Here is a 14,641-nt window from a genome sequence, read left to right on the forward strand (position 1 = left end):
GAAGTGCGGCTCCCTGAACGGCACTTTACGTTAAACCACGTTACAAGTGGAAAAAAAAAAAAAAACCAAAAAACCCGCGTTTGTCCATTTAGAAGGCGGCGTTATAACTGCGCACGGCGTTTCGCGGAGCTGTTTTCTCGCATTAAACCTACGCCACTTATTCGTCTATGCCGGCAGCCTGACCCCACACTCATTTTACAGAGTTCTGGACAAATTCAGAGTCTGCATAGCTAACAATGGCTGTGTTGTTGGATTTGTGTGTGTGTGTGTGTGTACGCGCAAAAGGTGCCAGTGCGCTCTTATTGTGGTAATGTCCCTGAACCCTGTTTGGATGTCCACTTCCCTCAGCCCTCAGGACAAGGCAATTCCAATAGTGTTTATGGTACTTTGACTGCAACAATTCTCATTCCAGGAGCTGAGTCTCCCTTTCCCTCTCGCTCTCTTTACCTCTCACCCAAGGTATAAAAACATTAACATTTGTCCACCAGGATCACTTTCCCTTCAGGCCCAGGCTAATACACAGCAACATCACAGATGTCATCACAAAGACACGTATGCTGCATGATGCCATGGTGATGAATCGTCTGCTGACAGGGGTACAAAGTGACCCACTTGTGGAGAAATTAGAAATAGGACGAAATGAATATCCGACTTGCATCGCGGTTTAATTTCGCAGCGTGCGTGCAGTAAACAGCCAGAGGCAATGTCAATACAAGTTCACCGAGAAATAGCAAAAACAGAGGCAGAATAGGGGCAACCGATATGCCACACACCTGCTGTACACAGCCTCGCTGTCACGGACTACAAGGGACGACGCCCTAGAGCTAGTGAATGGGAGTTAGGAGTTCAGCACCACGGACAGCGCAGAGTCTGCACATAACTGATGTGAGTCTTGCGGTGGGGAGGCTCAGTACACCCTATCAATAGTGCCTTAAGAGTTTGGGGACAAATCATGTCAAAGACCGATGTCATTTTCCCTGTGCATGGCGAACCATGAACCTGTTATGTACATGAATATGAAGATGCGCTCTGTGCGCTAATCGCCCATGTTTTTGGTGTGAATCTGAAGATGCACTAATACCTGTGTATCAGTTATGAAAATGAAGATGCACTAATCACCCGTGTATCAGGTGTGAATATGAATATGCACTAATCACCCTTGTTTTAGGAGTGAATATGAATATGCACTAATCACCCGTGTTTTGTGTATGAATATGAATATGCACTAATCACCCGTGTTTTAGATATGAATATGAATATGCATATGCACTAATCACCCATGCTTTTGGTATGGATATGAATATGCACTAATCACCTGTGGATATGAATATGAATATGCACTAATCACCCATGTTTTTGGTATGGATATGAATATGCACTAATCACCTATGTTTTTGGTATGAAAATGAACATGTACTAATCACCCGTTTTAGGTATGAATATGAATATGTACAAATCACCTGTGTTTTATGTATGAATATAAATATGCACTAATCACCCGTGTTTTAGATATGAATATGAATATGCACTAATCACCCATGTTTTTGGTATGGATATGAATATGCTCTAATCACCTCTGGATATGAATATGAATATGAACTAATCACCCATGTTTTTGGTATGAAAATGAATATGCACTAATCACCCCTGTTTTAGGTATGAGTATGAATATGCATAAATCACCCGTGTTTTAGCTATGAATATGAATATGCACAAATCACCCGTGTTTTAGGTATGAATATGCGCTCTGTGCACTAATCACCTGTATTTTAGAAGGTGAGCCCCGTTTTTCACTTTAGTGTATAAACTGCAGTGTGGAGCTCTAAATGACACCACCTAGTGCAGCAATCTCTCACAACAGGGTCTGTTAGTCCCTGTGCTGCCAGAACTTGGCCTGAGGTAAAAGGACCTACCAAGTGGGGTATAAGGAGCTGCCATCAGGTGTATAAGAACCTACCTACTGGGGTATAATGACCTACCAAGTGGGGTATAAGGACCTGCCAACAAGCCACAGCCCAGTAGGCTGATACAACCATACAAAGATGACTGCTAACCCTGTGGTAGGAAAAGGGGATGACTGAATAAGCAACACATGCTTAAAATCTAGAACTGCAGCACTGGACCTGCTCTAGAACTGAATCAGAACACTGAAAGGAGAAGTACTGATATCAGCTGCGTCAAGTAAAAGGAAACAACCCACCACACCCAACCATTAATAAACCACTGTGCCAGTATACGACTATACCTCTAAACCATCAAACCACTGAACTAGTATATCACCGTACTGTAAACCTCCAAATCAGTCTAGCAGTACCAGTACAGTATGTGAGACGTGTGGATTTGACGCTCAACTTTCAAAGCAAAGGGGCTGGTTTAGGTGTTCTACTGGGTTGTGATATCAGCGTTAAGAGTCATGTCAAACCAAAACCTGAATCATTATACAGATACTCGAAAAATGTTAACAAAACTTTCTCATCAAAACAAGACCTTGAGAGACTTCTCATCAAAGCAAGACCTTGAGAGACTTATCCATGCTTTAGCTTCTCGCAGGGTTGATTCTAGCAGGTAATGGTCTTCCTTACAGGTCTTCCTAAAAGGGCTAAACAGGTCCTGAAAAGACAAGTTCAGCTGAATGCAGCCAGAACCAAAACAATGGATTGACAAAATCCTTAAATTCTCGCATTAGCTTCCAGTGTTACAAAACTGATGTTAAGGTACTATTACTTGACTATAAATCACTAAATGTTTAGGACCAATGTATCTATCTGACATGCTCAAGCAACACAATCTAAGCAGGACCTTTGGATCAGGAGCCCACCAGTTAATCATGCCTAAGGTCAGCACTAAGCTCAGAGAAGCAGTATTTCAACTTCTGTGCAGCTCTTAGATGGTATCAGCTGACACAGAACTGCAAAAGAACTCCAAATATGGACATATTCAAATTAAGACCATCTATTAAGTGAACCTGTCTATTAGGACTGAAAACGTTTAGTTGGGTGTTTTAGTTCTCAGGGACAGTTTCTCACCACACTGCCATCTGCTAGCTGTGATTTGTTCTGAACTTGATAGAGTTTTGAATCTTTAGCTCAATTCCATTTCTCTCTCTTTCTCTCTGTATATATGTTTGGATAGGCTCCAGTACCGAATTACCCTGAACTGAATTAAGCAGGTTTAGAAGATAAATGAATGAATGAATGAATGAAAATTAACTTTCAGTTGTCTTTTATATTTGTAAAGCACCTTGTTTTGCCTTGTTCACAAAATGTGCTATAAAAATAAAATTGCCTTGCCTTACCAGTATACTTCTGAACCTCTAAACCACTAAATTACTAAACCACTACATTACCAAACCACTATAGAATTATACTACTATACCTCTAAACCACCAAAACCCTGAAGCAGTATGCCATTATACTCTAAACCTCCAAACCACTACACTCCTAAACCTTTATATCAATATACCACTGTGCCTCTACCTCTTCCACCAAACCACTACAGAATTAAATCACAACATCACTATATCACTAAACCACAAACCCAAAGTACTATGCTACTATATCACCATACCCCTACACCACTATACTTCTATAGCTGTAATGAAATCCTTATATATAAGCTTGTGATAGCATATATGATCATTAGAGTAAACACCATCAGAGTAAATACATTGAACCATTCAGTACACTGAAATTCTGTCTGAGTCAATAGCTATAGACCGGAGCCCCATGCCGGCTGAAGCAGCAGTGCTTCAGAAGCCACTGGGAAGAGGTAGAAAGACTCATAATTCCACACAACAGCGTCTGTGCATGCTCCCTCTCCATTGAGTCTCATCTCTAGCCTAATGTGACAAGAGATCGATAATCTTTTTATGACAGGGCTATTTATTACATTAGCCCTGAAGGGGCTGTTGCGCTGATACTGTCTGTCACTTTTGTCTTGGGCCCCTTGACAGATTATTGCTTTTAAAGTAAACAGCAGACATGCAATCCAACTGAGAGATTATAGAAGCCCTGAAGGCGGGTCTCCTTGCGCGCGCGCGTGTGCGTGTGTGTGTGTGCGTGTGTGTGTATGTGTGTGTGTATGCGTGCGTGTGTGTGTGCGTGTGTGTGTGTGCGTGCTGTATGTGTGTGTGTATGCGTGTGTGTGTGTGTGCGTGTGTGTGTGTGCGTGTGCGTGCTGTATGTGTGTGTATGCGTGTGTGTGTGTGTGTGCATGTGTGTGTGTGCGTGTGTGTGTGTGTGTGCGTGCTGTATGTGTGTGTGTATGCGTGCACACATGTGTGACTTCCTCATTACAGATTGTGCTTGTTCTCTGCTTCGTGTTAATTACAGTTTGAAGAATCATCAGTGATTCAACAAAACCGACTATTCTAACGAACCTTACAAACACTGCGCAGGTGCCATTGTTGCCCAGGACACACAGGAAACCTGAAGTCTCATAATCCATGTAGAAAAGATCTCCCGAATTTCACCGTTAAACTGCCTTTCATTTCCCACATCAAGCTTTACGTGGGAGGTTGAAGCATGTGTGATAAAGATATGAACCTCTGAGGAGGAACATAAAAGATCTGATATCAGATCTAATCGAAAGTCTTATCATGCTTTTGAGTCATTATATATTTATATTTATAAGGTAATATGTATACAGTACAACGTATAAATATATACATTTTTATGCAGCTCACATAGAATGTGACACATTATACATTTAAATTAGATCATCATAATTTTACAACTATATTTTATTACACAATTATAATTTATCTATATTTTATAATATTTTTAAAGTATTATAGGACTCACCCTCTGCCTCCTTCTCAACAAACAGACACATATCAAGACTACAAAGACGAAGTTGAACAGGATGTGTTTAATTACCATTATTGTTTCTCCTTTTCACTGAACCCTTGGCTGACTCCATTAGACAGAGCGATAAAATCTGTTATACAGTCAAATTCACTCCACCAGAAAATCAGTTCATATACAGATGATGTTGAACTATATATTACTAATCCTTCCCGTTCACCAGACCATGATCTGATCATCAGACATAGCAAAGTGTCTGACTATTCCATTAACTGGTCAAAAGCGGAGTTTCTGCCTCTAAGTAAATTCGTCTGCTGTGAGATCCAGAGCACACCATCTCAACGTGTGGCTCCGTCAATTAAATACCACCGTATTCATATCAAATAATTTGTATAAACTTAACAATGTTCCATTAATGCAAGAAATAACACATCATTATTTCTACCACTATCCTTAATTGGCTGAATATACACAGTTCAAATGAACATCCTTCCTAAAATCAATGTCCTATTCTCCATGACCCTTGTTAGCCCACCATCAGGCTGGTCCTCCCCTCTTGACAACGTAATCACTAAATTTTATTGGAAGCACCAAAAGCCTTGAATCAAATTAGCCATGCTCCAAAAGCCTAAACATGTTGGAGGACTTGGCGCTCCAAACTGTCACGGAGCATCCCCTTTGCCACTGGTCACCTGGCACAGCTCGCTGCGTGCTGTGGAATTCACGTTGCCTTGTTTGTAACCACGCCCTCCTTGATAGCACACACCTGCACACGGTTTAGTGTTGTGTGTCTGTGTATTTAAACCCGTGTTGGCGTGTGCATCATTTTTGGTCATTGTTCACGTCGTCGTTGTTAATGTTCGCGTAGCTTGTCCTAGTTAGACGTGTATTTGTGTTCACCGTTTGGGTTAGGTGCGAGTGCCGTCGTCGTATGCGTTATATGTTAATAAACGTCTGTCAACTTCGAGGGAGTCTGTGCGTCCTGTTCCCTGCCTTGCGGCACTCGGGCCGTTACATAAACTCTTATTACTACTTCTTATCCCACCAACTGCTTTACATAAGACACTGGAGAAGTGACTCAGACCGACCATTGTTAGACATGGAGGATAGCTTATTTCAAGAATTGGACATCAATAGCATTCCATTCATAGACAAAACTATTAAAAATTTTCAAATGTATAAATGCAACACAATAAGTATTACCTTGAAGGCTTGGTGGAATTCAAACAAAATTCTTAATTATAGCATTTCTTCCTCTGATCAGACTCCTTTATGGAACAATCCCATACTGTTGATAAATAACAAAGCCTTTATATTCTCTACATGAGGGCAGAGAGGTATAACCAGCCTGGCACAGCGATTCTCTGGCGTGTTCATGACCTTTGACCACATCCAAGAAAAATACAACATACCAGATAACTCATTTTCAATATAAACAACTCAAAGATGTTCTAAAGAAAATACTCAATAGCAGAGATTGTGTAACCATACTCCCCTTGCCCCAACATATCGAACTGCACTGCCTTAAACCTCAGAAAATGTTATCACAAATATATAAACTCATATGACCAAACCATCCCACTCCCAGCTAAAAAATGGACACTCAGATATAAAAGAAGCGTGTCATCTTAACTGACAAATGATATGCAACATCGTCTCTATGACCAGCAATTCAAAACTCCAGCTACCACAGTACTAAACACCACACAGAACGTCCAACACATCCTCTAAACTACACCGTGTGGGGTTTAGTCGCAGAACGTCCGTCACAACCTCTAAACTACACCGTGTGGGGTTTAGTCGCAGAACGTCCGTCACAACCTCTAAACTACACCGTGTGGGGTTTAGTCACAGAACGTCCGTCACATCCTCTAAACTACACCGTGTGGGGTTTAGTCGCAGAATGTCCGTCAGATCCTCTAAACTACACCGTGTGGGGTTTAGTCGCAGAACGTCCGTCACATCCTCTAAACTACACCGTGTGGGGTTTAGTCACAGAACGTCCGTCAGATCCTCTAAGCTACACCGTGTGCGGTACCCCATCACCTTCATATCTGTATACAAACAATAAACTGTGATATTACTAATGAAAAGGAAAAAATAAAATATGAAGGTGGGCAAGAATAGTAATCATTTACTAAAAAAATAATCATTTCACAACTCATTCTAACTTATTTGAGGTTCATGCTGCCTGAATCCAGATTCATTCTGATTCAGGAAATTTGTTAAATTTGTCAAATTGCACGTTCCACTTTTTAGACGTTTGCTTTGTGTGCGTGTATTACATTCTGACAGTTTTTAAAATTTTCACTGGAAGCTAGAGTCGCCTGTTTTGGTTTGCCAGTAAACTGTGTGTGTGTGTGTATGTGTTCTTTTTACTGGTTAAACTGAACGATTTATGAGTCTGTAGAGACCCAATCAGACTGGAGATCTGACACACATGAATCTGATCAGCCACTGAACTGTGGCACAACAAAGAAACTTTGGTAAAACTGGCGCTGTGTTAATCTAACACAGCAGCGAGAGTCGACAGCAAGTACGCTACGTTAAACATGTGAGTCAACAAACATTTTGCTCCTTTATAACACAACAGTACGGAGGAAAGAGGCATTTAAATGCATCTAATTCACCACAACTATAGGGAGGAATATGGTGCCACAGCACACTGCTTGTCAATATTTTCCTACTGAATTTTAATCAATAATTAAAGTGGTTTTGTGGCATCAGGAGAAGGCAAGCTCTAACCAGGAGCAAAATTGATAACCCCACCTCATATGTGCTCAGGATAGCACACTGGAGCTGTGCTACACCTCTGCCATCTTTACACGGGCAAAACTCAGACTATGCATTTTATGACAAAATGTCTTATTGCCATTATGTCACATACTGTTACATACGTCAGCACTGTTATGACTGCCAACTGCCTTCTAATGTATTAAAAGCACACATGTAAACCTTTATTGTGTCATGGTATTAGGCAAAATGATTTACATTTCCTAATAACGTGTTAATGCTGTGATTCATGAAATATGTATCTAGAACATCTAGGAATGGTCAGCATGCTCACAACATAAGAACTAATTGTCTGATTAGAGTGCTCATTTGCATATTAAGGGAATACTGCAATACCAGTATGGTGAAGGCCAATATGGTGATAATGATTAACAAGTGATGCCTTGTGCAGCTTAGTTAATACTGCTCTATTTCACACGTTACTAGCACAGCACAGCACACAATACGCTTCTGACCCAACAATACTGGATGCCGCTGCATATTATGTGGGTTACCTATATGTACACACATGACCTCTTCTGTGATCACCTCAGCCTACAGTTACAGTGCGAGGGTACACAGTAAAGCTGTTATTTCAACAACACAGAAAAACACCTCTCATCATACACATCTCCATCTGCTGGGGGTATCTGATGCAAGGCTTCAGAGTCACCATGGGCCTGCCTTCCAAAAGAGTACAGTCTGTTAGAGTGAGAAGAGGCTAAATGTGTGAGAGAGAGAGAGAGAGAGAGAGAGAGAGAGAGAGAGAGAGAGAGAGAGAGAGAGAGAGAGAGAGAAAGAGTCATAGAAAGAGCAAGTGGAGGTGGGGGCATATATTTAGGAGGATATCAAGGAGAATGTGTGTGTGAAGGCTCAGTGCAGTCTGCTGCCTAACTCTAAAGTAGCAACAAAATGCAAACAGACTGTCTGGCAAGAGACCACTTTATTCAAAGAATTAACACACACACACACACACACACACACACACACACACACACAAGCGTGCACGCTCCCCTTTTGGTCACTTTGAACCAACTATTTGAGAAATCAAAGTGCACCAGGGGCTCAATGCTTATGGAAAGAAAACTGAGGGTGGAGCTGAGGACTGAGGGCGGAGCTGAGACCTGAGGGCGGAGCTGAGACCTGAGGGCGGAGCTGGGGACTGAGGGCGGAGCTGAGGACTGAGGGCGGAGCTGAGACCTGAGGGCGGAGCTGGGGACTGAGGGTGGAGCTGAGGACTGAGGGCGGAGCTGAGACCTGAGGGCGGAGCTGGGGACTGAGGGCGGAGCTGGGGACTGAGGGTGGAGCTGAGGACTGAGGGTGGAGCTGAGGACTGAGGGCGGAGCTGAGACCTGAGGGCGGAGCTGGGGACTGAGGGCGGAGCTGAGGACTGAGGGTGGAGCTGAGGACTGAGGGCGGAGCTGAGACCTGAGGGCGGAGCTGGGGACTGAGGGTGGAGCTGAGGACTGAGGGCGGAGCTGAGACCTGAGGGCGGAGCTGGGGACTGAGGGCGGAGCTGGGGACTGAGGGCGGAGCTGGGGACTGAGGGCGGAGCTGAACGCTGAGGGCGGAGCTGAACGCAGACAGCTGCTTTGGGGCCTCCTGCATGGTTCTGGCATCCTCTGCAAGGGCTTTAAACTTCACAGCTCTAATTGATTTAAAGACAGACTGCTAATTCGGGACAAGGCCCCATTTCTAACAGACAGCTCTACAGGTCCCTCAGGAACACTTTGTTCTCAGCAGCTCTGAACCGAATGCAATATGTCGCGCTATGTGGAACGGACATGTTTAACAGCCTACGCATTTCTACTAACAGGACATGAGGAGTGTATTATAATAGCAATACCTGAGAATGAGTACATTAGATTTCATATAAATGGATCTCTGGCCTGAGGACTTAACCCTCTGTTCTTGTTCATACTGGCTGGACCATGAGACGAACACTCTGCAAATCCACAGGTCTAAATGTATTCCCAGTCTTGTGGGTTTTAGCTCAGTAAACCAACTTTACAATGTGCATGTAATAAATTTGCAATGAAAAAACATACGTGTCCATTTACTGTGTTTCCACATTCTACTAAATAAAAACAATAACATAATATTGCAAGTTTTATTTCCAAATGCCCACACAAATCAAGGAAAATAAGAACATTTAGAATTTAAATGGAAAGGTTGTACAAAATCAAAAACTAAAATAACTGATTACACAAAAATGTTAAATGGCTGATATATGATTTTTCGTTGAAAGGGCTCAAACATAACCTGAACATTAGGGCAAAATACCAATTATTGCAGGAGTCTACTAAGCAGACAGGAAGCTTTTCCAAGGCTATGTGAGGAGTGTGGTTTTAATATCCCCCTATATCACAGCTCGTCTCTCTGAAGCCCAGTGTTCAAAAGAAACCATCTCTTGATACCGTCACCGTTCCGCTGCGCGACTTTAAAATGCTCCATCACCCGCCATCGGCCTCTTAAAATCGCACCCGCCTGGCCGAAGGAACAATTTCCACATGCACGACGTTGCAGCAGAGCTATCCCAACTCCATATTGTGTTATTAAATACATCAAGACAATGGCATATGCGGTGTTTGGTTTGTAGCGAAAGCGGGTTTCCAAGACACTGTCAGCTCCGACGGAACATATGCGCCGGGGAAGCAAGTTTGGAGCAGCCAGCATGCTCTTGGCAGACGACGAGGTGCCGGGATACTTTGGAAGAGCTGGAGTTTCTTTCAGCCCTTACTATGAGCAATCGGGATTGGGCCAATGGTGGGAGACTCAGAATGGTAATGACGGCTAGCGCTGCATCTGCTGCTCTTCGTCTGAGAGACTGGGCAGCTTTAAAGACACGGAGGCTGTCCTGAGGAGACAGGCAAAGTGTTCACACTTCAGGTTCTTATATCATGCTGGTGTCTCTGTCAATGGAATAAAATTAAGTAAGGTACACACACGTATATCGTGCACTGAAGTCTCAGAACACAGCGTTACATGTTATTTCAGATCATGCTTCTGACTACGTCATAGCTGATACTGTAGCATCCAATATAGTCTAGCATTAGAATATGGTATTTTATATATATATATATATATATATATATATATATATATATATATATATATATATATATATATATATATATATATATATATATATATATGGTATTAGAATATGATATTATGTATTATATATATGGTATTAGAATATGGTATTATATATATGGTATATATGGTATTAGAATAGGTATTAGAATATGGTATTACACATATGGTATTATATATGTGGTATATATGGTATTAGAATATGGTATTACATATATGGTATAATATATGTGGTATATATGGTATTAGAATATAGAATTATATATATGGTATATATGGTATTAGAATATGGTATAATATATATATATAAATGGTATATTAGAATCTGCCCTTCAGATTCTTCAGAAAGACTTAGTTTTGGATTTTGACCTTAAAGGCCCTGCACAGTGTTTCTCCTCCTTACTCAAAATATTTTATTAGCAGGAAGTGTGTGATTATCTTCATACTTCTGCTTCAGTCCGGCATTTATTGGACACTGCAGAGGGCATAAAACAACCTCTACCTCTCTAGATTTTTGTATACTGCCCCCTTAGCTGATGAAGGACCTCTGTCTGCAACATTCTGTTTCTCTGGAAACTCTGTATACTTTATTACAATCAATCAATCAATCAATCAATCAATCAATCAATCAATCTATCTGTTATAGATAGATAGATAGATAGATAGATAGATAGATAGATAGATAGATAGATAGATAGATAGATAGATAGATAGATAGATAGATAGATAGATAGATAGATAGATAGATAGATCCTATGCTAAAATGTAATGATAATACTTTACATAGAAAACAATGATCCATCCTGATTACAAAGTGGCGATCTGATTACTTTAAAAGTCGTGTAGTGCGTCATTGGCTTAACGAGCCTAACGCAAGCGAACGTAAACGTGATCATTGTGTAAGTAATACACGGCTGATGCTGCTTTAAATATGCTCTTAAAACGTTGGCTTCTTCTAATTTAACCAGAGAATTTAATAAGCCTCTATGTAGAAAAGACAGGGGACCCCGGGGTCCACGCACACACAGGAAAATGGTAAAAGGCTAGAGAAAGAAAAAAAAAAGAAAATTCAAAACAGTGATTTTAATGTCGATTTGGGGGGTGGGTGGGGGGGTAATGGAAGGGAACTGGAATATAAAACATTATTTGACCACACCTTAATCTGGGTGGCCCTTAACTAACATAAAGAGTGGATAGTGTTCAAATGCTCTGTTTGGCTTGCTCTCAATTCATCTTGCATTATTTCGTTGTCGTGGTGCTATGGGCTTCCTTCCACAAAACAGGTATGCATTAGGCAACTATGTGTGAAATTATAATATATATATATATATATATATATATATATATATATATATATATATAATATTGTGGTCATCTTAGGACCTGGCACATGTAGTAATCAAAGTTCTGCTCAGTTCTGCCCAGTTCTGCAAACTCACATGTTCTAAACGATCACTGGAATGCATTTTGCACGTTCTCGGTATCTTATCAGGGTGAGCTGAGTCGGATCAAGTAGCCTAGTTACATCTTTCAACAGTCACTTCGTCTTTCAGTCATTATCCTCATCTGCTACTTCAAGTCCCAGATACTCGCGAGAAGTAGCAGGGTTTATGTTCTTGAATAAGTGTTTTCTTTATTTCCTGCAGTTCTTTCAACATCGCCAAAAACAGAACATCTCTCTTCTGTGGATTGTAGATCGCTAGTTGATTCCGAATAAGCCCGTATAACAAGCATAATTATCAAGAAAAAAAAACACCAACACAATCAGTTAAACAAGCAAAACATCCCCATCGCTAAAGCGCTGCAGATTTGCGAGCAGTTTCCTGTGCAGAAAACCCTGCGAGCTGACTCTCTGCATGATGATGTCACTGAAGCAATTGTCGTTGGACCCCCCCCCCCCAAAAAAAAGGTTATGTGAAAATGACAAAGGTGAAAATAACCAGGGTACTGTACATAACTTGACATTAGGGACGATTAAAAGCATGTTCCTGCAAAAAGAAACACGCAAAGCGCTTGCACGTAATGATTACCACGATGAACTCCTTTTACCTTAACCTTCTTAGTAGTCACACATAGAATAACAGCATAACTTGCTGTAAACCAACGTGTTGCACAACTCTGGAGTTTTATACTGTTGGGTAAGTCATTACAGTGTGTTATTAACTAAAACACACCAACAGCGTAAGACTTAAGGAAAATATATTACACCTTGTTAAAGTGATACTCAACAATGCTAAGCAGCAAAAAATCCAAAACAAAACAAACAAACAAACTAAACTGTAAAGGTCTTTATAAAGGAAGTTATCAATTATCGATGAATCTACGGCCTGCACAGCAGTGCAGGCCGAGAATAAATGATGCAGCCACAATTATCGGCTTTAAGTGTAATAACCTGCTGCAATGTACTGTCCGAGTGCAGCTGCATTACTCTGCATGAACGTCTCCGTAAAGCGGGATTAAAGTCTGTCTGTCAGCTATCTGAGGATAATGAACTTCGGCTCCGTAGTTAAATAGATACGAGTCTGCACAGTCTGCACCCCGACGCGCCGTGATTGAGTTTGACATGAGCGTGCGTCTCGACGGCGGCGGCGTGTGCGCGCACGGAATATCTGCTTGCATCCTAAAAAAAACTAACAGCACTTAGAGTCATTTTAGCCTATATAGCTAAATACACCAATATACTGAGTTGGCATTCGTTTTGTCGGCCCTTAAATGTGTTCATTGCGAAGTTTGAGATATGCGTTTCTTGCAGTTTTACTGCATTTTTGTAGGTGTTTGTAGCCTTATTTCTAAGTATCCAACGCTATAAAAGTGTAGCCAATCCGTGCTGTTGCACAGACTACCGGAGCTCCGTGAATCAAAGGCGCGAGGGCGCCTCGTCCGACCGCGACTCGCGCGCGGCATTAGTTTCGACCCTACACGGGACCGAAGATGCAGTGAGCGCAGGCCCGCGCGGAGAAGTGCCGAACCTCAGGCATAAAACCCACGGGGATCGACACGATACTTTGGGTTTTACCTTGAGCCTAAGCCATTATAACAGCTTTGCCTCAACTGATGCAAACACCACAGCAACTTGTAGGCTGCAAACGGGCGACATCATTCATCTGCAACAGGACACATCAGCAACCGCGGGTCCTGCGCGAGCAGGTGCTGCGCTCTTACCTTTGCCAGCCCCTACGGGTGCCACCGTCCACGCCACGTGGAATAATCCCGTTATAGTCAGAAACGCCAGAACGAGCTCGCACATCTTGGCTGAATCTAGTCCGACCGCCGCACTTCTCTCGCGCAGGGTCCCCGCGCCACAGTCCCCCGCCACCGACGCCAAACGAAGTTGGTCTGACGCGTGAGCCAGCCTCGAGCCTCGCGGTGTCGTCCGTCGCTCCGCCCGCGTACCGCAGTGCCACCAGGTGTGCAGGACCGCGCGCGCGGCTTACGAGGGGGGAGGATAACGAGGCAGTGTGTGTGTGTGGGGGGGGCAGGTCCGAGGCGCGAGAGAGAGGAGGTGAGGCGATGGGACGGCGGGTGGGTATGACTCCACGGCAACGAAGCCCAACACAGCGACGGGAGCGCGAGCGAGATGTCCTCCGCGCGTGTGTGCGAGCGAGAGAGCGAGTGGCGAATTGGCTTTGTGTGTGTGTGTGTGTGTGTGAGAGAGAGAGAGAGACAGAGAGAAAGAGAAAGAGAGAGAGAGAGAGAGAGAGAGAGAGAGATTAGTTCCAGGATTCAGCCACTCCGCTGTGTGGATAACATGTAGTTTACTATATATATATATATATATATATATATATATATATATATATATATATATATATATATATATATATATATATATATATATATATATATATATATATATATATATATATATATATATATATATATATATATATATATATATATATATATATATTACTCACACGCCACGTTCCTATCCTCCCTCTCCCACTTTACTAAAGTAAACTTTAACA

The 14,641-nt window shown here is 42.1% G+C and overlaps 1 protein-coding gene across 10 annotated transcripts in view; it reads right to left on the reverse strand.

Annotated features, from left to right (window-relative positions):
- Positions 1-14,229, reverse strand: part of lrp1ba (low density lipoprotein receptor-related protein 1Ba) — a 227,484-nt gene extending 213,255 nt beyond the window's left edge. For 8 of the 10 annotated variants that reach the window (XM_081706083.1, XM_081706086.1, XM_081706085.1 and 5 more), the window contains exon 1: positions 13,836-14,227. In XM_081706083.1, coding sequence (XP_081562209.1) covers positions 13,836-13,920 — 85 coding nt within the window. In that variant the 5' untranslated portion in view covers positions 13,921-14,227. Of the gene's footprint in view, positions 1-13,835 lie in introns of all 10 variants that reach the window. The other 2 variants (XM_081706087.1, XM_081706088.1) reach the window with 2 other exon arrangements.
- Positions 14,230-14,641: the final 412 nt, after the last annotated feature.

Source organism: Electrophorus electricus, chromosome 23, assembly GCF_041902795.1.
Source record: "Electrophorus electricus isolate QZ-2024a chromosome 23, ASM4190279v1, whole genome shotgun sequence".
Taxonomy (NCBI): domain Eukaryota; kingdom Metazoa; phylum Chordata; class Actinopteri; order Gymnotiformes; family Gymnotidae; genus Electrophorus; species Electrophorus electricus.